General features: G+C 37.6%; 1 protein-coding gene across 1 annotated transcript in view; it reads right to left on the bottom strand.

The window, feature by feature from the left end:
• The window catches only part of PHTF1 (putative homeodomain transcription factor 1), a 66,642-nt gene extending 45,074 nt beyond the window's left edge, over window positions 1–21,568 (bottom strand). Inside the window, exons 1-3 of the mRNA XM_082659664.1 lie at window positions 21,120–21,568; window positions 20,738–20,812; window positions 20,049–20,105 (exon numbers count right to left, since the gene is read on the bottom strand). Coding sequence (XP_082515790.1) covers window positions 20,049–20,105; window positions 20,738–20,782 — 102 coding nt within the window. The 5' untranslated portion in view covers window positions 20,783–20,812; window positions 21,120–21,568. The remainder of the gene's footprint in view (window positions 1–20,048; window positions 20,106–20,737; window positions 20,813–21,119) is intronic.
• Window positions 21,569–23,514: the final 1,946 nt, after the last annotated feature.

The raw sequence follows: 23,514 nt of genomic DNA, 5'->3' as shown, positions 1-23,514 counted from the left end.
AGAGAAAGTCCTCGCACAGAAATGAAGACTCAGCACGGCAAAAATAAATTAATTAATAAACTCCTACCCCCAACATCATCTTTAAAAAAAAAAAAAAATCACCTATGAACTCCTAATATAGTATATGAGAATTTAGCTTTCTTACACTACTAATTCTCACCTCCTCACTTCCACCCCAAAAACATATATCCTCACAATATAGTCAATTAATTTGTGACAATAATAATATAATAATAATCAGTAGAGTATGATCACTATGAAATATCATTCCTTGTTCACTCTATTTATATGCTTCCTTTTATATGCTTCCTTTTATTCTATGAGGTCAGTGAAAATATTTATCAGTTTCCAAATACTCAAATGCCAGAAAATTAATCAAAGTCCTTTTTTTTTTCCTTAAAGAAAAAAAATTCCTGGAAACCCCCTTCCCAGGACCCTCTTTCTATCTTGCTGCTGGAATTGGACTAGCTGCTCTCTGGGCCTGTTGCATGGCTGTAATCCCAGAACTGCTCACTCTCATCCTGACAATCCCCTTCCCCCCTCTCTGTGGTAAGTCCTTATTTGCTGTATCCGTATCTTCTGGGAGCACATTCCTTCCGTAGTTTCCTGAGAAAGGGGTCACAGAAGACAGTGTTTTCAATCCTTGCATGTCTGAAAATGATTTCATTCTACACTTATACTTGATTAAAAGTTACCCTAGATGCAGAATTCTAAGTTGTTAATAATTTTCCCTCAGGAATTGAGACACTGTTCCATGGTTTTCTAGCTTCCAATGTAGCTGTTGCAAACTCCAATGCCATTCTGATTCCTGATCCTTTGAATGTGAATTGTTTCCTTCCTCTTAATCCTCACTTTATTCATGGTGTTCAGAATGATGTGCCTTTTTTTTTGACAGAAGTGACATTTATGATAAAACATGTATTTTGTTTTATCACATAATTATATGCCTTGATTATGAGTCTTTTATCATCTATTGTGCTGAGAATCCCTTCCATATAGAAATACATGTCTTTCAGTTTTAGGGAAGTTTTCTCATAATTTATATTTAAATTTCTTCCCTTTTAAGACTTTTGACTTTTCTCTCCTATTTTCTACCTCTTTTGTCTTTCTGTTCTGCTTTCTAGAAATTTCTTCAAATTCTTCTATTACATTTTTCATTTTGATTCTTTGGGTTCATTCCTTTCTCTTCTCTTTCATCCTGGAAGATTTCTTCAAATATCTAGTAATCATTGGCTGTCCACTTATATATTAGAATGAGGAGTTAAAACCTGATGGACATTTTATTTCAAGGTATATACCCAAGAGAAAGATATATAAATTTCACTAAATAATGTGTACAAAATGTTCCTAGAGGAATTATTTATAAAAGCCCCAAATTGGAAACCACCCATCAACAACAACTAGAAATTGCCCAGCGGTAGTAGAATGGATAATAATTGTGGTGCTACAGTGAATAAACTGCAATTATGCAACAACATGACTGGATCTCACATACATAATATTGAACAAAAGAAACGTAACATTGAACAAAAGAAATTAGACTCAAAAGTGTATGTATTGTATAATTTCATTTATGTAAGCCTCAAAATAGGCAAAACTTAACCTATGGTGCTGCTATAGTAGTAAGGATACAGGTTACCTCTGTTGGTAGCAGTGACTGGAAGAGCATGTGATGGGGAGCTTCTGTGTTACTCCTAATGTTCTATTTCTTGATCTGAGTGTTTATCACATGGTTATGTTCAGTTTGTGAAAATTCCTCAAGCTGTACTCTTATCATTCTGGGGTGGGTGGGTGTGAGTAGAAGTCCCCCACTTTTCAAAAGTTTGCTTTACACCATTTCGCTTTTACAAAAGACCTACATTAGTATCTGTCTTCGCTAACCGAAAAAAATCCAAAGAGGATTTTTACTTTTCCAAACAAAGATGAAGAGCATAAACAGTGTTCAGTGATCTCAGGGAGCTCTGACAGAGGCAGCACACACCCGAGCAGGGAGAGCAGCACCACCAGGCTCCTTCCCCAGGAACACACTCAGCATCTCAGCATCAAGCCCCCATAGCTTTGAAAGGTGTCTGTGAGCATCTGTGCTGCATTTCGATGTATTTTGTGCATCTGTTAGCAAGATGTGTCCTATGGTAATTGCTTCTTCACAATTGCCATTTCGGCTTACGAAAAGTTTCATAGGAACACTCTACTTTTGGATAATGGGGGAAACCTGGTAACTCATATTCACTGAATATGTTTTATTTTATTAACACATAGACAATGATTTTACAGGAAAAACTCGGGATTTGAAAGTCATGATAACCTTGCTGTATATTATGACTCAAAAGCAAATTTGTGAATTATCTTTTGTGTTTAAAAATCCTGGTTTGCCTAACAGTTTTGTTTCATTATGATTAATAAGTATAACTGTTTTAAAAGATGAATTTTAATTTCGTGCTCAATCAACACTTGTACATGCTAGTTCCTGATCAAGTTTTTAAAATTAGATATTTAACCATTAAAATTATTGTAAAAATTAAACGTTAGAGTAATTTGCTATTTCTCTAGTCTAGATATTGAGCCAATATTGATCTTTGGTTCTGTTTAACTAAAAGATGCAGCCAAACAATTTCTTTAAAGTGAACCCTATGTTTCTATCCAATTAACTACAAACTGTAGATTTTAACAAAAACAAAAAAAAAGTTTTAAAACTCTAAATGTAATAAAATTAAATCTAAGAAGGAATCAAATTTTGATAATTAGACATTTCAGGGGCAAAAATAACCCTTTGGAAAAAATATGTGCACTAATTTTTGAAATATGCATAATATTCATGGAAATAACAATGATCTTGTACTACATTTGAAATCAGAAATGAAAATTTTAAAAGTAAAGATATCACTGTATTATATTCTAACAGGCATAGGCCTTGTGGACATTTGCAGCAGTACTATTCTAACTAAAGAAGCTTAAAGTGCCTTAACTTTAAAGCCACATTAATTTTTCTACTTTCTTTGCTTTCTAGACTTTTCACCTACAATGTTATAGAATCAGAATTAGCATTATCTAAAGGTAAACACCAAATTAGGAAAACCTCCCTCAGCAATAGAAACACATTCATTCATTCACTTAGGCAACAAATATGCAATACGTTTCTTCCGTATGCCAGATAAGCTACTTGAGCTAAGCACAGAGCACTAAGGAAGTCAAAGCACGGCTCTATCTTCAGAGTGTGCACACACAGAAGGGAAAACAGACAGTAAAGCCAAATGTTTGAGGTTCCTCAGGAAAACACCCCCTGAACTTCCCTCACCATTTTTTGGACAAAAATCATTAAGAAATTTATGACCACCGTTCTTGAGCCAGATAAGACAGTCGCTAGATACTTTTATATGTGTCTGTGCTGAGGAAGAATAAAAAACACATGCCATGCTTTTGTTTTAGGATCCTTCTGCTTGATCCTACATATTCTACAGTATGTATAGTAAGAGGCAAAATGTGCACAGCACTACTCTAAGCACTTTACATAAACTTACATTAATTTGTTTAACTCATTTAGTCCTCACAACTGTCCTGTGAGACAGGCACCTTTATTATCTTCACTTTACAGATGAGGAAAACAAGGCACAGAGACTCTAACTCGTTCATTCTCACTACAAACCACTACACATCCTGTCTCTCACCATACAGTACAAAATGCATTCCTAATCAATGTAGGGAGAGGTTTTGAGATAAACAAGATTGCATGCCTCTGAAAGGTTCCATGGGATTAATAAACCCGGGGAGCTGTGAGTGAATTTCCTTATTGGCCACAACCCAGGGCCACAACCTAGCAGCCCACAATAAAACTGTAGGAGAAAAGTGGGATACCCCTGCACTAGTTGCTAGAGCAGTGGTCTGGAAATTTTCTGCAGAGCCCAGGTACTGGCTGTATTCAGCCCTCTCTAATGTTTGCTCCCCACAGAGCTGTGTAATATCTTCAAAGCTCAGAACCACCTGACTGATGTAGTCCCTACTTTTAGGTAGAGGGACTAAAGCACTGGAAATACTGCTGCAGTACTGTTGGACTCCATGTTTAAAAGGGAATAAAAGACAAGGGAAACCCTGTAACACATCTCTCTCTCTTAGTGTGCTGAAATGTCCATTTTAATGCCACTGATTCTATACTACTGTATAGTAGTCGGGCACAAAGAGAGAAGTCACCTGATTTAGAGCAGATGATGAACAACAAAACAACAATTACAAGGCAAGTACAGCACTATAGGAATATGTGTAAAGGACACCTAACTCAGATTTAAGAAGTCAAAGAAAGATTTCCAAAGGAAAATAAAGCTGATCCAAGACCTGAAGGGTGTATAAGAATTTGCAAAGAAGGACATGGGCTGTAGCAAAAGGGGAAATTAAGAAAAGTATATGAGGGCTTCCCTGGTGGCGCAGTGGTTGAGAGTCCACCTGCCGATACAGGGGACACGGGTTCATGACCCGGTCCGGGAAGATCCCACATGCCGTGAAGCGGCTAGGCCCGTGAGCCATGGCCGCTGAGCCTGCACGTCCGGAGCCTGTGCTCCGCAACGGGAGAGGCCACAACAGTGAGAGGCCTGCGTACCGCAAAAAAAAAAAACAAACCAAAAAAAACCCAGAAAAGTATATGAGAAGACCTCGAAATAAGAGATAGCATGACAAAAACTAAAGTTCAAGAAGACCTAAAGCAGAGTGAAAGTGAAAAAGGGGTTAAGGTATGAAAGAGAGAAACTGGAGAGGTAAGCAGAAGCCAGATTTTGAAGACTATAATCATGCTAAGAGTGTGCATTTATCATAAGGATAACAGGAAGTCAGAGAACAGTTTTAAATATGAGAAAAAGTCAGATTTGTGTTAAAACAAAAAGAAAATAACAATAAGCTGGCTTCAGTGATTATTGAGGGGTGAGGGGGAAATGGGGGCAGAGAAAACAGAAAGTTAAAAAAGTGACTCCAGTAACCTAGATCAGGAGTGGACAAACTTTGTCTGTAAAGGGCATGTGGTATTTTAGGGTTTGTGAGCTGTACCACGTGTGTGCTAGTACTCAACCCAGCCACTGTTGCACGAAGGCTGACTTAGACACAGACAATAAACATGTAAAACATGAAGCCTGCAGTGCTCCAGCGAGTCTGGCTGCAGGCAATAGTTTGTGGACCAGATGAGTGCAGACAACAGGTCAGTCCAGACCATCAGAAGCATGACCTAGGAAAAGTATGCATAGTCAAAAAATACAAGAAGGTAGAATCCAGAAGTCTTGGTAATTAAAAATGTGGGATCAGTGTGAAAGTGAGGCCACAGAAGAATTCCAAACCCCAACTTGAGCACTCTAACTGCTCACTGAGTAGGAAAGGTGAGAGAAGGCACAGGGCTGGTCAAAGTAGGGGAGCTCACATTCTGCTCAGTCCTCTGGCCAAGCTGGAAACCTGTGGGGCAAGGAAGGACTCTCCTCCCACAGGAAGGCACTGCGAGTCACATGACAAAAGGTGAAGACATAACAATCTTCTTAACAGTTGAAGATGAGGAGATAGCCTTCTAACTTAGCCTTTCTGCACTTCAGTTACTTCACCTGTAAAATGAGAATGATAATACATCTACCTCATGGAATTGTTGTAAGGATTGATTAAGAAAGCGAGAGAGACAGAGACAGAGAAAGAGAAGTTCTTAAAATAATACAAGACACATTCTAAATACTCATTATCATTATTATTATTACACCACCAAAAACACATACACATGCCCTCCTGCATGCACTATAGTTTCCCCCATATAGTTTTCTCACAATTTTAGTTAAATCAATATTTGATGTTTAGAGTATTATGATTACATAAAACATGTTCCCACCTAAGTCAAGTAGTAACCAATGATTATATTTCCTTCCTTGGAAATGCTGTTTGCCCTGAAATTGTTAATTGCCTCATTTTCCCCCCTACCTTTATAAATAGGAATTGTATATATTTAAGATATACAATGTGAGGCTTTGATATATATATACATTGTGAAATGATTACCACAATCAAGCTAATTAACATATCCATCACCTCAGATTGTTAGCATTTTTTTGCATTTTTGTGTGTTGCATACATTTAAAATCTACTCTCTTAGCAAATTTCAAGTATACAATACAGTATTATAAACTATAGTCACCATGCTGTATATTAGATCTCCCAAATTTATTCATCTTATAACTGCAAGTCTATTACCTTTGACCAACATCTCCCCATTTCCCCCACACCTCAGCCCCTGGTAACCATTCTACTCTCTGCTTCTATGAGTTTGACTCTTTTAGATTCCACTTATAAGTGAGATTTTGCAGTATTTGCTTTCTGTGCTTGTTTTATTTCACTTAGTGTGATACCCTCCAGATCCATCTGTGTTGTAACAAATGGTAGGATTTCCTTCTTTTTAAAGGCTGAATAATATTCCTCCTCATAAGATAGACAGAGAAATAGGGCACATTTTCTTTACCTATTCATCTGTCAACAGACACGTAAGTTGTTTCCATATCTTGACTACCATGAATAATGCTGCAATGAATATGAAGTGCATATATCTCTTCAAGAAAGTAATTTTATTTCCTTTGGATAAATATCCAGGAAGAGGGATTGTTGGATCATAAGGTAGTTCTATTTTTATTTTTTTGAGGAGCCTCCATACTCTTTTCCATAACAGCTGTACCAATTTACATTCCCACCAACAGTATACAACTGTTTCCTTTTCTCTGTATCCTCACTAATGCTTATTATCTTTTGACTTCTCTGATAATTGTCATCCTAACAGGAATGAGGTGATGTTTCACTGTCGTTTTGATTTACATTTCCTTAATGATTAGAGATGCTGAGCACGTATTCATATACCTGCTGGCCACTTGTATGTCCTTTTTAGAAAAATGTCTATACAGGCCCTTTGCCTATTTTTTAATTGGATCAGGTTGCATTTTATATTGTTGACGTTTCCTTTGCTGTGCAAAAACTTCTTAGTTTGATATAGTCACATTTGTTTATTTTTGCTTTTGTTGCCTGTGCTTTTGGTGTCAAATTCAAAAAAATCATTTCCAAGACCAATGTCAAAGAGATTTTTCCCTATGTTTTCTTCTAGGAGTTATACAGTTTCAGGTCTTACATTTAAGTCTTTAATCCATTTTTAGTTTATTTTTGTGTTTGGTGTAAAATAAGGGTCTGATATCATTCTTTTGCATGAAGATATCCAGTTTCCCAACACCATTTATTGAAGAGACTGTCATTTCTCCATTGTGTATTCTTGGTGCCTTTGCCAAAGATTAGTTGAGCCTATGTGCATGGGTTTACTTCTGGGCTCTCTATTCTGTCCCACTGCTCTATGTGTCTTTTATGCCAGTACCATACTGTTCTTATTACTATAGCTTTGTAATATAATTTGAAATCAGAAAGTGAAATGAGATGTCTCCAGCTTTGGTCTTCTTGTTCAAGATTGCTTTAGCTATTTGGGGTCCCTCTGTGGTTCCATATGAATCTTAAGATTATTTTTTCTGTATCAGTTAAAAATGCCATTGGACTTTTGATAGAGATTGCTTTGAATCCGTAGATTGCTTTGGGTAGTATGGACATTTTAACAATATTTTTTTCCTTTTCCAAATAATAGATTTTGTTTTCTCTTCCCGTTTTATTGAAATATAAAGACATAGAGCACTGTATAAGTTTAAGGTGTACAGCACAGTGATTCGACTTACATACATCATGAAATAATTACAAGTTTAGAGAACATCCAATATCTCACATAGATACAAAATAAACAAAATAGAAAAAAAAGTTTTTCCTTGTGATGAGAACTCTTAGGATTTACTCTCTTAACAACTTTCATATATAACATACAGCAGTGTTGATTACATTTATCATGTTGTACATTACATTTTAACAGTAGGAATTCTTCCAATCCATGAACATGAGCTATCTTTCATTTGTGTCTTCTTCAATTTCTTTCATCAATGTTCCATATTTTTCAGTGTACAGATCTTTCACCTCCTTGTTTAATTTATTCCTAAGCACTTTATTCTTTTCGATGCTATTGTAAATGGAACTGCTTTCTTAATTTCTTTTGCAGACAGTTCATTGTAAGTGTATAAAATTTTTCCTTTTCACTTGTCTCAAAATTTTTAATTGACTCTTTGACCCATTGGTTGTTCAAGATTATACTGTTTAATTTCCACATATTTTTGAATTTTCCAGTTTTCCTCCTGTTATTGATTTCTAGTTTAATAACACTGGTCAAAAGTTATCTGATATAAATTCAATCTTCTTAAATTTGTTAAGACCTTGTTTCATGGCCTAACATATGATCTATCCTGAAGCAGGTTTCATGTGCACTTGAGGAGAATGTGTATTGTGCTGCTGATGGATGGAATGTTCTGTATATGTCTGTTAGGTTCATTTAGTCTAAAGTGCAGTTCAAGCCAAACGTTTCCTTATTGATTTTCTGTCTGGATGATCTATCCATTGTTGAAAGTTGGATACTGAAGTCCCCTACTAGTACTGCATTGCTCTCTATGTCTCCCCTTAGGTCTGTTTATATTTGCTTTATATATTTAGGTGCTCCTATGTTGGGATGTAAGGACTGTTCAACATCCACAAATCAATTGAATACACCACATTATCCAGACGAAGGATAAAAATCATATTATTATCTCAATAAATGCAGAAAAAGCATTTGACTAAATTCAACACCCATTTATGATAAAAACTCAGCAAAGTGACTATAGAGGGAAAGAAACTCAACATAAGAAAGGCCATATATGACAAGCTTCATTTTTTTCATTCACTTAACTTTCTACATATAGATTACTAATTCATTTTGAAACTCCCTATAAGTGTTACAAATCTGCTCCCAGTGTGCTCAAACACAACAAACACTGGTTTCTTTTTTTTTCCTCCTTGAAGATGTCTACATACCACAGTTTCCTGTCTGCCTGCTCCTTTCTGGTCTTGTTATTTTCTAGTCTAATAAATGAACTTCATCTTGGGACATCTCTTAAGAATCCAGAATTCTTTTTACCTCTCTCTGCGTCAGCCATCCTGTCTCCTGATACTATGGATTCCTCTTTTTTGGTTTACTCACTCGTATACAGTACATGTCCTCCTCTGAGGGGAGACATGAGTGACACACTTTTTAGACTTTGAGGGTTTGAATATATCTTCATGTGATGCTTTTATACTTGGTTAATAGTTAGACTGGGCATAAAGTTTTAGATTGAAAGCCATTTTCTCTGAGAACTTTGAAGGTTCCATCGTCTTCTAACTTCCAATGAGCCAGGAGTTGCTGCTGAGAGGCCCAATGTCATTCTGACTCCCAATCTTGTATAAGATCTGTTTTGATCCTTCTCTCTATTCCCTGCTTAACACAGGCTCTAATTTCAAATGTTATTGTGATGTTGTGATTTGTAAAAAGAAATTTATTTTGGTCTCTGTCCCCAGTTCCTGACACAGGGCTCCTGAAACCCTTGTAATTTCCTGGGTGACAAGAGTGCCTTTTGTTCTAATGAGGCAACTCTAGGTGGGCTCCTGCATGAGGGCTGATCACCAGAAGGAACAAACTATGATTAGAAGCTTGGAATTTTCAGGCCCTCCCTCTCCCCCATTCTCTTGCAAAGGGAGAATGGCTGAAAACAGAGTTAATGATTGATCATGCCTACTAGATGAAGCCTCCATGAAGTTCAGAGAGCTTCCAGCTTTGTGAATACATCCACTCCAGTAGGGTGACATACCCCAAACTGCACAGGGACAAAAGCTCCTGTGCTCTGGACCCTTCCAGACCTCACCCTATGTACCTCTTCATCTGGCTATTCATCTGTATCTTTTATCATATTCCTTAATAAACTGGTAAATGTTTAAGGAAGTGTTTCCCTGAGTTCTATGAACCACCCTAGGAAATTAATCAAACCTGAGGAGAAGGTTGTGAGAAATTCTGACTTGTAGCCAAATTGGACAGAAGTTGGGGGTAACCTAGAACCTACTTCTTGCAGTTGGCATCCAAAGTGGGGTAAGGAGCAGTCTTGTGGGACCAAGCCCTTAACCTGTGTGAGCTGACACTACCTCAAGGTACACAGTGTCAGAAATGAGTTGAATTGTAGGATACCCAGCTGGTGTCACAGAGAACTGCCTGGTGTAGGGAAAAATCTCCACACATTTAGTGACCAGAAGTGGTGTTTTGTGTGAATAAAGGAGACTCACAGGAGAAACACAAGAGGCAGACTGAAGTGAATCTTTCTAAAATTTAGTTCTGAAATTTCATAATAATGCTGATCACTCAAAAGATCCTTTTGATCTGTAAATGTGTGTATTTCAGCTCTGGGAAATTTTAAAATATTATTTGATAATTTCTTCTCCACATATTTCCATTTCCTGGAACACCTATTAGTTGGATTTTAGGCTTCCTACATGAACTGCACTCACTTTTCTTTTTTTTTTTTTTTTTTTTTTTCTGGTACGCGGGCCTCCCACTGCTGTGGCCTCTCCCGTTGTGGAGCACAGGCTCCGGAGGCGCAGGCTCAGCGGCCATGGCTCACGGGCCCAGCCGCTCCGTGGCATGTGGGATCTTCCCGGACCGGGGCACGAACCCGCGTCCCCTGCATCGGCAGGCGGACTCTCAACCACTGCGCCACCAGGGAAGCCCTCTATTTTTTTTTTCCTCATTCTTTCATATTATTTTTCTGGGAAATGGCCTCAACTCTATCTTCCAACTTTCCTACTGAATTTACTTTGGTTATTTTTATTTTCTGGTTCTCTTACTTTTTCATCTATAGACTTTTTAAAAAATAGTACACAGTTCTTTAAATATATTAATTATATCTTTAAAATAGTATTCTTATAATTCCTGTATCATTTTTTAAAATCTCTTTCCTTCCTTTTCTCTAGGTCTCAAATATTTGAGCATCTTCAATTATCCATTTATACTTAAGAGTGAGGCACTAACATGCTGAATGCCCATTCAGTGTGCAGTAGGGGAAGCTTATTGAACAGTGGTCTCGTTGTAGAGAGTAGCCAGACATTTCACTTCCAGTATCCTTAGGTCTTTTCAGTCAGCTTGTGCAAAAAGAAATTCCAGTCTTCTGTTTAGAGATTATAAGCCTGGCCACCAGACTTTTACTTAATCTCCTTTATGAGTACAGTATTTCACCCCATTCTCATTTGTGTATGGTATTCCAGAATCCAGAACTTCTCTGTTTCAGCCTCTCCAGAGAGCAAACTTCAATCTTCTGTCAGTGGAAGATAAGGTAACTATGAGGCTGTGTAGAATAAGGTGGAGGATCTGGGGGCAGGTCTATTGCCCCTTATACATATGCTCAAACAATCCTATTTCCAGTTCTACCTCACATCTGCAGATATACCTGATGCATCTAATTCCTGAGTCTTTCAGAAATTAAATACAGGGGTCTTTTTCCTCTAATCTTTTTTAAATTTAAGAATAGTTGATGTACAATATTATAAAAGCTACAGGTGTACAATATAGTGATTCACAATTTTTAAAGGTTATACTCCATTTATAGTTATTTATAAAATATTGGCTATATTCCTTGTGTTGTACAATATATCCTTGTAGCTTATTTCATAGATAATACTTTGCACCTCTTAATTCCCTACCACTATATTGTCCCTCCCCACTTCCCTCTCCCCACTGGTAACCACTAAATACAGGTGTTTTAAAACAGGGAATTCACTTGTTTCCCACTGGCATCCCCTACTATAGACACTTAACATTTTTATTTTCTTTACATCCATTTTCCAACTTTCAAAATTGTGTTAACAGCTCTCTTTTACAGTAGTCTTCTCTCCCATTCTTTCACTCCTATTGTAGGCTGATTTCTTTTCTTATTTATTATAATTTTAGAGAATTTTCAGAAGAAATCAGATGGAGATTAATGCACATATTCCAACTGTCATCTTTAATGAGGTGTCTCATCTATCATGTACCCACTATCCAGTTCAAGAAATAAAAGGTTACAAATACAGCTGAAATCACCTGTGTGTTTATGATTAGCCATTTAAAATTTCCTAGGTGTAAAATCATATCATTTTCAAACACTGATTTTTGTTATTCTAATATTAATTAGAAAAATAAAAGAACAAATATTTTAAAAGCAAAGATAATATTAATTAGAACGTTTTGCTCATCTTAGCAAATATATCTCAAACAGCATGTTAAATAATAGTAATAGGGGTTATTCTTGTTTTATTCTTTTGTGGGGGGGGACTAAGTTGAGCTTCATTACTGAAAATAATGTTAGACCTTAGATTTAATATATTTTCTCAATTAAGAAATTTTAGAAGACAATTTTCATTGGGAATATATATGAATTTGTTGTGTACTACATTATGATTTCTCCTATTTTTTTCTATTGATGTGATTTAAGAAAATAGCTATATTGAGGTATAATTAATACTTTGTAAAACTCACTTATTTTTAGTGTAGTTTTAGTAGTTAATTTGGTGGATTTCTGGTAAATTTATAGAGTTGTGCAACCATCATCACACTCAAATTTTAGTACATTTCCATCACCAGAAAAGCAAGAATGGCAATAAATCTCTGTTCCTATCCCCCAGCTGTAGGCAAACACTGATCTGCTTTCTATTTCTATAAACCTGCCTTTCCTAGAAATTTCATATAAACTGGATCACAGAATATAGTCTTTTGTGTCTGGTCCCTTTCACTTAGCATAACATTTTTGAGGTTCATCCATGTTGTAGCATGTATTAATAGTTTTTATTGCTGAGTCATGTGCCATTGTATGGATATAACACATTTGTTTACCTACTCACCAGTTGATAGATACTTGGATTTTTTTTCTAGTTTTTGGCAATTATGAATAGTATTGCTATGAATATTTGCATATGCCCATATGTTTTTATTTCTCTTAGGTAGATAACTAGGGGTGGAAATGCTGGGTCATATGAGAAGTATATATATTTAAATGTTTCTACTTTCCATTCCCACCAGCAGTGTATGAGAGTTCTGGTTCCTCCATATCCTGACTAACAAAGATCTTCTACGTTTTCTTCTAGAAAACCTTAGACTTTTAGTTCTTACACTTAAGTCCATGATCCTTTTTAAGTAATTTTTGTGTACAGTGTGAGGTAAGAATCAAAGTTCATTTTTATACATGTAGCTATCCAATTGTTCCAGCACCATTTGTTGACAAGACTATCATTTCTTCATTGAATTATTTTGGCATCTTTGTCAAAATCAATTTATCAAAACTGTAAGGATTTATTTCTAGATTTTCTATTCTGTTCCATTGATCTATTACTCATGCCAATACTACACTATCTGAATTACTTACAGCTTTACAGTAAATTGTGAGATCCAGTAAGTCCTCTAACTCTATTCCTTTTTTTTTTTTTTTTTTTTGCGGTACGCGGGCCTCTCACTGTTGTGGCCTCTCCCGTTGCGGAGCACAGGCTCCGGACGCGCAGGCTCAGTGGCCATGGCTCACGGGCCCAGCCGCTCCGCGGCATGTGGGATCTTCCCGGACTGGGGCGCGAACCCGTGTCCCCTGCATCGGCAGGCGGACTCTCAACCACTGCGCCACCAGGGAAGCCCTAACTCTATTCCTTTTAAACTTATTTTGAATATTTTAGGTCTTTTACATTCCTTATCAACTTTAGAATTAGCTTATCAATTTCTACCAAAAGAAAAGAGTCTGCTGGAACTTTAAAGGGATTATAGTGAATCTATAGATACATTTGGAGAGAACTGCCATCTTAACAATGTTAAGTCTTTCAGATCACAAGTGTGAAATGCTACTCCATTTCTTCAGATTTTTAACTTCTCTTAGCAATGTTCGTAGTTTTCAGTATACAGGGGTTATACATACTATGTTACACTTATTCCTAAGTATTTTACTCTTTGTGATGTATTGTGAATGAATTGTTTTCTTAATTTCATTTTTGGAATACTCATGGCTGGTATATAGAAATACAAATAATTTTTGTATATTGATCTTAAATCTAGAGGCCTTGCTAAACTCATTTATTGTTAGTAATGCCTTAGGAATTTCTAAATATGGGATCATGTCACCATGAATAAAAGCAATTTTCATTTTCTTTTCTCAATGCCTTTTATTTCTTTTTCCTTGTCTTACTGCACTGGCTAGAATCCCTAGTACAACGTTAAATGGACGTGGTGAGAGCAGACATCCTTGCTTTATTCCTGATTTGAGGGACAAAGCACTCAGTCTTTAATTCCTAACTATAGTGTAAGCTGTAGGTTTTTTGTTTTTTTTTAAATACATGATAACTTATTATTATTATTTGCTATGCAGCAGGTTCTTATTAGTCATCTATTTTATACATATTAGTGTATATATGTCAATCCCAATGACAGGTTTTTTAATAGACACCCTTTGACAGATTGAAGAAATTACCAGTTTATCAGTAATGGGCATTGAATTTTGTCAAATGGTTTTCCTGTCTCTACTGAAAAGACCATGCATTTTATCCCTTATTAATATGATATATTACATTAATTTATCTTAAACCAACAACATATTTCTCAGATATCCCACTTGGTCATGGTAGATAATCCATTTTACATGTTGTTGAATTTGGTTTGTTAATATTTTATTAAAGATTTTTACAGTTATGTTTAGGACAAATTTTCTTTCTTTTTAATAAATCAGTATGATAGTTTATTAAAAGCTCCATATTATGCCTCAGGTAGGATTTTTTTCTTCCAGTTTTATTGAGATATAATTGACATATAGCACTGTATAAGTTTAAGGTATATGGCATAATGATTTGACTTACATACATTATGAAATGATTACCACAATAAGTTTAGTGAACATCTACCATCTCATAGATACAAAATTAAAGAAAGAGAAAAAAAATTTTTTTTCCTTGTGATAAGAACTCTTAGGATTTACTCTCAACAACTTTCATATATAACATGCAGCAGCGTTATTTATATTCATGTTGTACATTACAGTCCTAGTACTTATTTATCTTATAATTGGAAGTTTGTACCTTTTGACTGCCTTCATCCAATTCCCCCTCCTCCAAACCCCCCGCCTGCTAACCATAAATCTGATCTCTTTTTCTATAAGTTTGTTTTTGAAATTCAATTGATCTAAAATAGTCTGTTAGTTCCTGTTATACAACATAGTGATTCCATATTTCTATACATTTCAAAATGACCACTAATATAAGTCTAGATATAATCTGTCCATGCAAAGATATTACATAATTACTGACCATACTCCCCACACTGTACATTTCATACTGGTGACTCATTTATTCTGCAACTGGAAGTTTGTACCTCTTAATCTCCCTCACCTATTTCTTCCCCTCACCACTCCTCTTTGGCAACCACCTGTTTGTTCTATCTGTAACTCTTTCTGTTTTGTTATGTTTGTTCATCTATTTTTTTAGATTCCACATATAAGTGAAATCATAGAGTATTTGTCTTTCTCCGTCTGACTTAGTTCACTTAGAATAATATCCTCTAAGGCCATCCATGTTGCTGCAAACAACAAGATTTCATGCTTTTATGGCTGAGTAATATTCCATTGTATATAGATACCACATCCTCTTTATCCATTCATCTGTTGATGGGCACTTAGGTTGCTTCCATATCTTGCCTATTGTAAATAATACTGCAATGAACATAGGGGTGCATATGTCTTTTCTAATTAGTGTTTTTGTTTTCTTCAGATAAATAACCAGCGGTAGAACTGCTGGATCATATGGTAGTTCTATTTTTAACTTTTTGAGGAATCTTCATACTGTTTTCCATAATGGCTGCACCAATTTACATTCCCACCAATAGTGCAAAAGGGTTCCCTTTTCTCCACATTCTCACCAATGCTTGTAATTTGTTCTGACAGGTGTGAGGTGATATTTCATTGTGGTTTGGATTTGTATTTCCCTGATGATTAGTATGTTGAGCATCTTTTCATGTGCCCACTGGCCATCTGTATGTCTTCTTTGGAAAAATGTCTATTCAGGTCCTCTGCCCATTTTTTAATTGGGTTGTTTGGCTTTTTTGATGTTGAGTTGTATGAATTTTTTGTATATTTTGAATATTAACCCCTTATTGGATATTCCATTTGCAAATATCTTCTCCCATTCAGTAGGCAGTCTTTTCATTTTATTGATAGTTTCCTTCGCTGTGCAAAAGTCTTTTAGTTTGACATAGTCCTATTTGTTTATTTTTGTTTTTGTTTCCCTTGACTGAAGAGACATATCCAAAAATATTACTATGACCAATGTCAAAGAGTGCACAACCTATGTTTTCTTCTAGAAGTTTTACAGCTTCAGGTCTTACATTTAAAATTTTTAATCTATTTTGAATTTATTTTTGTGCATCATGTGAGAGAGTAGTCCAGTTTGATTTTTTTGCATGTAGTTTTCCAGCTTTTCCAACAGCATTTCTGAAGAGGCTGTCCTTTCCCTACTGTATATTCTCGCCTCCTTTGTTGTAGATTAATTGCCCGTATAATACACTGCCCATTTCTGGGTGGTCTATTCTGTTCCACTGATCTATGTGTCTGTTTTTGTGCAAATACCATACTGTTTGGATTACTGTAGCTTTGTAGTACAGTTATGACAAATTTTCTTGTGCTGTCTTTGTCTGGCTTTGGAATCAGGGTAATACTGGTCTCAAAAAATGAGCTGGGAAGCATACTTCCTCCTCTGCTTTCTGAAAGAGTTTTTGTCAGATAAGTATATTTGTTCTTGACCTAATTAACTGCTATTCATCCTTCAGATCTCACTTGAAGCATCAGTTCTTCAGGGAAGGCTTCTCTGACCTCCTTGACTAGGTCCATTTCCCTGTTATAATAGCTTGCAAATAGTAGCTCTCCTTCTTAGCATTTATCACAAAGTAATTTTTATTCATTAGTAGGATTAATTTTATTATTGTTTGTCTCCCACTTTATCATAAGCTCCAAAAAATGTTGAGTGTTTCTGCTCATCATTATATAGATATAGTGCCCATCCTACTGCCTGACACATGGTAGGTAAGTGCTCAACAAATATTTGTTAAATGAAGAATACATGAACACTGTTTTAGGTTTTTTTGTTTTTTGGGGTTTTTTTTTTTGGCTGTGCTGGGTCTTCGTTGCTGTGCGCGGGCTTTCTCTAGTCGCAGTGAGCAGGGGCTACTCTTCCTTGCAGTGTGCAGGTTTCTCATTGCGGTGGCTTCTCTTGTTGTGGAGCACAGGCCCTAGAGCACACAGGCTTCAGTCGTTGCGGTGCGTGCGCTCAGTAGTTGTGGCGCACGGCTCTAGAGTGCAGGCTCAGTAGTTGTGGCGCATGGGCTTCATTGTTCCAGGGCATGTGGGATCTTCTCCAACCAGGGATCGAACCCGTGTCCCCCACATGGGCAGGCGGATTATTAACCACTGCGCCACCAGGGAAGTCTCTGTTTTAGTTTTATTTTTGATATTTCTTCCCCTTCTTTACTTTGACTTATTATTGTTTTATTTCTCAGATTCTTTGTATGTTAACTTGAATCATTGTAACTCTTTCTTCCTAGTCAATCTAGACATTTTTTGTTAATATAGACATTTAGAGTGATATAATTTCATCAAGTATTATTTTGGAAGCATTCTACAAATTTTGTTCTATCTACGTTTTTATTTCTATCCTTCAAAAAAACAGATATGATGTGTCCCCTCTACTTAAAAACAATACAAATTTTTTCATTTTATATAGTACAGTATCTAAAGTTCTTAGTAAAGCAGTCAGCTCAGCTCTAAACTGATTTATGACCTATCATCTCATCTGCTTACCTTATACCCCAACCGGATTGGGCTACGTATCTTCCCTTATACAAGCGTTGTACTTCTGTGCTCAGCACCAAGCAAAATGTCTTAAACATAGTAGCTCAGTAAATGTTTGTAGAACAGTTCCTACCACTTTTCATGATCCAAGTTAAGATTTTTTTAATTTATATTTTTTATAATTTTGAATTATATTTTTATTATGTAATTTCTAATTTTATTGTATTGTGATCTGATGTTAATATTGTTATTCATTTTGTTTTTTTAATTTTCTTTCCTTTTCTTTTTAAATTTGTTTTCAAAAACATGTATATTTGTGTAATCTGTTTTAAATTGCATTAAATACTTCTTTGTGTCCTATACTTTGGTCAGCTTCCATCTAAGACTTAAACATACTTAAAAAGATAACTTGGCTTTTCTCCCACTACCATTAGACTGTAAAATTCATGAAGGCAAGAACCATGTGTGTCTTGTTGACTGTATCCTTCGCACCTGGGAGGCCTTGGTACATTAACTCAGTAAATTTTTAGAGTTCTCTTTAATTTTATTCTTTCCACTGCTAAATTAAAAAGTATACATTAAGGAGGTATTAGATAGATTACCTTTTGAGAAAACAATGAATAAAAATATACATAATAGTTGGAGTTTAATCAAATACAGAAACACTGAGTTCCTAGTATGACTCAGAATGTTCTAAGAGTGGGATACAAATGCAATGCCTGCCCTTGAGGTCCATGAAAACACACAGGTTAACAAGTAACACAGGAGATGGTGTACCAAAAGGAAGGTATGTATAAAATGGCATGGAAATAAGGGTTGAGGAAATATTTAAATTGGGTACGGGAAGGAGGTAGGTAATGAAATTCTATAGCAGGAAGTAAAATCCTTTTAAGGATAAATAAACCAAAACCCAGACAAACTACAGTGCTTGTTCAAGATCACAAGGCTAGACAGAGGTCACAAAAGGAGATCCAATGCCCAGTTCTGTGCTCTTTCCATTACACCAGACTTACTACTACCCATACTTTTCAGAGCTCACAAAAGAATAACAGGACAGGATTTAGAGAGTTACAAAATAAAATTGGGGGATTTATTCATCCTAATCCCATCTCCTATTAATATAAAACGTCAAGGACTGTACAAAATTATGAAAAGCTAGCCAAGTACCATGCAGTTCAAACAACTTTCTAATTGAGTGGCTTACAAAAAGAATTTGCCCTAAAAGTATTTCACCCGAGATTTAAACATCCCAGTCCAATCAATCTGACTTGGAGATAAATAGAACTATTAAGTTGTATTACACCCATACATACATTTTTTTTTTAATGTTAATAGAGGGTCTATGGAAAAATCTTTAAAAAAGAAAGGTCCAAAAACAAAAATCTGCCAGCCATTATTCAGTACTTTCCAAGGAGGTAAGACCCTGGAATCTGTAGATCTAAGTATTAATGTCAATAGAGAGACATTCTGTAAGGGCAGGATGCTCTTTAGGATTTTCCCCATCTCTCAAGACTAGGCAATTACATTTGGCTACCAAGCAACCTTTCCATGACTAATTTGCATCCCCCCCCAAATATGTTGATCCCACAACCTTGATTTTGGAACATTAGATTATTTAACCCTCCCCTCCCCTATTATAAATTAATAACCTGGCATTCTGAATTACACATCAATTTTTGGTTGCCTGGCTAGCATGCAATAACTCCAAGAATCTGCTCAGTTCCAAAGCAGTGTAGAAAAAAGTTTAAGAACCTGAAATACTTAGGCCCATACTCTAAACTAGTAATTGAAAGAGATTCAGGCAACAAATGCATTTTATTTGACTTGCAGGGAAGAAAAAGAGGAAGAGGAGATAGGGGAGGAGGGGGGAGGAGAGGGAGGGGGAGAATAGGAAGTAGAGGGGGGAAGGAGGAGGAGGAGATGCTCTAAAAAGCCTGGATATTTCGCATAAAAATGCATATTCACAGCTTCTCTTGAGAACCCTGAAGCTGTGGCAATACTGGGCCTGTGTTACCACAACTAACTCTACCGCCAGAGTTAGCCATAGCCCCATTTATATGGGACATTTGCTTTCAAATTCATCATAGACCAACCACCCCTTTCTATTTCCCTGATACAGAGGCCAAATGTCAATTGTCATTTATCATCCCATTTGCAGTGTCGTTTTCATTATTCACTTCAAAGAACAAAGAACGCCAGATTTGGTGGATAAGTGCAGAATTTTTAAAAAGTAAATACAATTCACTCTTCATATTAAAGCAGTAAAACAAAGCGAAAAAACCAAAGAAATCAATTTACCTTAATCTGAGTCTGTTCGATTGACTTTTCCCATATCTGCTGATCATATGCTCCAATCTGAAATAGGAAGCAGGCTATTTAAGTGATGCAAAGGAAATCCTTTTATTTCGGTCAAGTCTCACAAAAGTCATGAAACTATTAAGTATCCATATGATACCTGGGAAATTTCTGTGCTTCTCTGAGGCTAGAATAAATTATTATTTCCTAGGACTATTTCCTTCAAAATTCAAGTTAGCTGGATCTAAAAGTAAGTTGAAAAGCAATGTCCAAAATATTTCAAATTAAATATCACCTTAAAAGATACTTCCACTTAAGAAAAACATCAGTAGGAAACTAGAGAAATAAAAGGTAATGGACAGCTCATTAAAATTGACAGTACCAATCTGAGCTGTGCAGATAAAGTTCTATGCCTGAAAAAGCAGCAGTTTGATTAGAAGCAAACTCTCAAAGCATTGCTGTGACACTGTGAATGCAGCCTGGAGATGGGAGGTTGAAAATCTTATTGGGGGACCTAGAACTGAGTTCAAAAGACCTAATGACCTTGTCCATCAGTTTTTCCATTTATGTTGAGAGATATCATGTAAGAATACCTGCACTACCAAGCTCAGGGAAAACTAACATGATAGGTATTCTTTGTGGGACCTTTTTGCAGGAAGCATGCTTTACAAATAAAAATACATTGGTATTACCTTCTTTTGGTACCACGATATAGCATCTCTCTCATTTGAGGCCATCTGTGTCTCCAGCCAGAGAATGGGATTTCACTGAAAATGAAGGAAAACCAGTCAGTGAGTCCAGTTGCTGAAAGGTACTCTCCCAGTTTGGGTAGAACTCAGAAAACGCTTCTCTCAGCCTCTCCATGCGCTGCTGACCGTCTCGTTCCCCTGCTGTTTGCCAGGAAAAAAAACAAAAGCATACCAAAAAAAACTCTGGCGCAGTGGCGACCGGAGAAGCCTCTCTGCGATATTTTGTGCGAGTGTGTTCAGGGATGCAGGGAACTGGGAGAGGAGGGGAGGTCGCTGGAGTTGACCTGCACCCCACCTCCTCCGCTCCCAGGAGTCCTGCTCTCACCTGGTGCACGCTGCCCCGCAGTCCGGTGGCCGGGACCTTCCTCCTCAGTGGCCCCGGCCCGGCCATGAGGCCGGGGGCGAGGCGGCGGGCCAGGCAGGCCTCATCTTTCCCCCGAGGCGGAGACGCCGTCTGGGCCGTTACCATGGAGACTGCGGAGGACGCCCCAGCCTCGGAGGCAGCCGGCCGCCCAGCGCCCAGAGGAGGGCAGTCTGTTGCCAGAGAGCCGGCGCCCTCCAAGCCCGACCTATAGGGTCATCGGACAGACCCTAAAATAAGCAAAGAATGAGCTAGGAAAGGAGGGGGATAGAAAGTGAAGTAGGTATTAGCTAGGCTGCCAGTCGCTACGGCAACGGCAAACGGCTTTGTTCCGCTGAAAAAAGTCAAGTGCAGAGGTCCCAAGGCCCGGGTAGCAGCTGCTTCGGGGCGGCGGGCACGCGTCCTCGCTAGGCCGGGCCTGGAAGGGCCGTGACTCAGCCGGCCGAGAGCTAGACAACAGCAGCTCCGCAGACCACGGTGCAGCGAGGCCGCGGCTTCCGCTTTCCGTGTTTCGCTGGGAAGTTGGCTCCGCCCCCGGCCCGGGGCCTTCCCGCCGAGCCTCCGCCAGGCTTCGGGACCGAGGGGCTGGGGAGCTACACGGAGATCAAGGCCAAGAGCAGCTCCCCCAGATCACCTTTCAGGTCACTTTCTCACAAATGACTTTCCCAGCCCTTCATCTAAAGGAGGTCGGTCCAGATATTCCAATAGTTCCCCGTTCATTTCTTTGCAACGCTTATCTTTCCTTGTGTTTTCTGTTTCTTTGTGCTTCATTATATCCTATCGGTCTTCCTCAAGGGGCTGGAGACTCCATGAGGTCAGAGACTAGGGCCTGGCAGGAGCCTGGCACACAGGTTCTCAACCTTTGCTTAATGAACGAATGTTTTCATGAATTTATGCCGTCCTGGGACGAAAGTCCTGGCAGGCTGCGCCTTATTAATTCCTTTCCTCTCCCGTCCCTCAGCAGCTCTGGGACTTAAGCCTTCTGGGTGCTCAAGGGTAAAGGAAGAAGAGGGCCAAGGCTTGGGGGGCAGGTTCCAGGACACTTTTCCAAATTAGGGTAGGGGAAGGTAGCGGCGGGAAGAACTGTTTCTAGGTTAAAAATTCAAGCAGGCTGATAGAGGTCAGGAGAAAGGAACGGTAGCGACCTCAAATGAATATTTAAAGATACATTAAGAAGGTTTTAAGCCTCTTTCCTCCTCTATACTTTTGTGGCCATTACTGGAACACCCCTAACGGCCATTCTCACCTCACTTGAAGCATTGACCTTGCTTGCCCAGCATTGTAGCATTTGGGTCAGTTAAAGCTAATGAGATAACGATTAGACCACTGCAGAAAGCCTAAATGCAGTTCTAAATGTTTTACATCATTATTTTTGATTATCTACCAAATCGACATAAGGTGGAAGTTATTATCCCCGTTTTACCGATGAGGAAAATCGACTAAGATAAAAGTAACTCCCATAGAACTAATTTAAAATTATTTCACCCAGGCTTGATTTTTATATTCCACACATTGGCAGTGGCTTCCTTTCTGCTTTTGCTTCTTGACAGCTTTTCCCATCCTTAGAGCTGAACATGACAATTCTGTTTGGTTTCAACACAAATGGCTGACTTTAAAACACACACACACACACAAAAACAACACTGGAAAAATGAAAAAGTCATTTTTTGTATATCTAAATATTTGCTTTAAGACGTAAATAACACTAATTAAACATTTTACTTCATTGCTTAGCACACAAAGAGGCCTTGGGGGGAGTTCCTGGAAGAACTGAAATCAGGTAAGGCTCTCACTGAGCAAAGTGTGGGCTTTGAACCCAGAACTGCATTCAAATCCCTGCTCCCACTAAAAGCTATGTGATTTCGGGTAATTTATTCAACCTAACAAGCCTGTTTTCTCACCTGTATTATGGAGATTGTATTGTTACCTTCCTACTCAAGGCTGTGAGAATTAAATGAGCTACCTTCATAAAAAGTACCTGGCCCTCAACAGTTACTCAAAAAACATTCGTTCCTTCCCTCTTCCTTTCCTAATCATAAACAAGAGCTATCAGTGCTTAGGACAGGTACCTCAATTAAAGAGTTCACACAAATAAAAACTGATGAGGAAAAAATCCAGTGAGTTATGTCACTTAATACATCAATGGTATCTGAAACGTCTATAAACCACCTTCATTAACTAACACTGTATGCATGTACTTTCAAAAATATCGGCATCCCCAGAACAAAAATTTAAGATTATTCTCATAGGGATAAATCAATTTATGCAGCGAGGAGTTAACTGCCACAAATGCCAAGCATAGTTTTTCTTCTTCCCTCAAACTAACTGCCTCTCAATATGGATGAAATTTTCCCCCAGT

This window comes from Grampus griseus (genome assembly GCF_964374135.1).
Source record: "Grampus griseus genome assembly, chromosome: 1".
Classification (NCBI taxonomy): domain Eukaryota; kingdom Metazoa; phylum Chordata; class Mammalia; order Artiodactyla; family Delphinidae; genus Grampus; species Grampus griseus.
The sequence above is the reverse complement of the archived record's forward strand: the minus strand, read 5'-3'. Positions and strand labels throughout refer to the sequence as shown.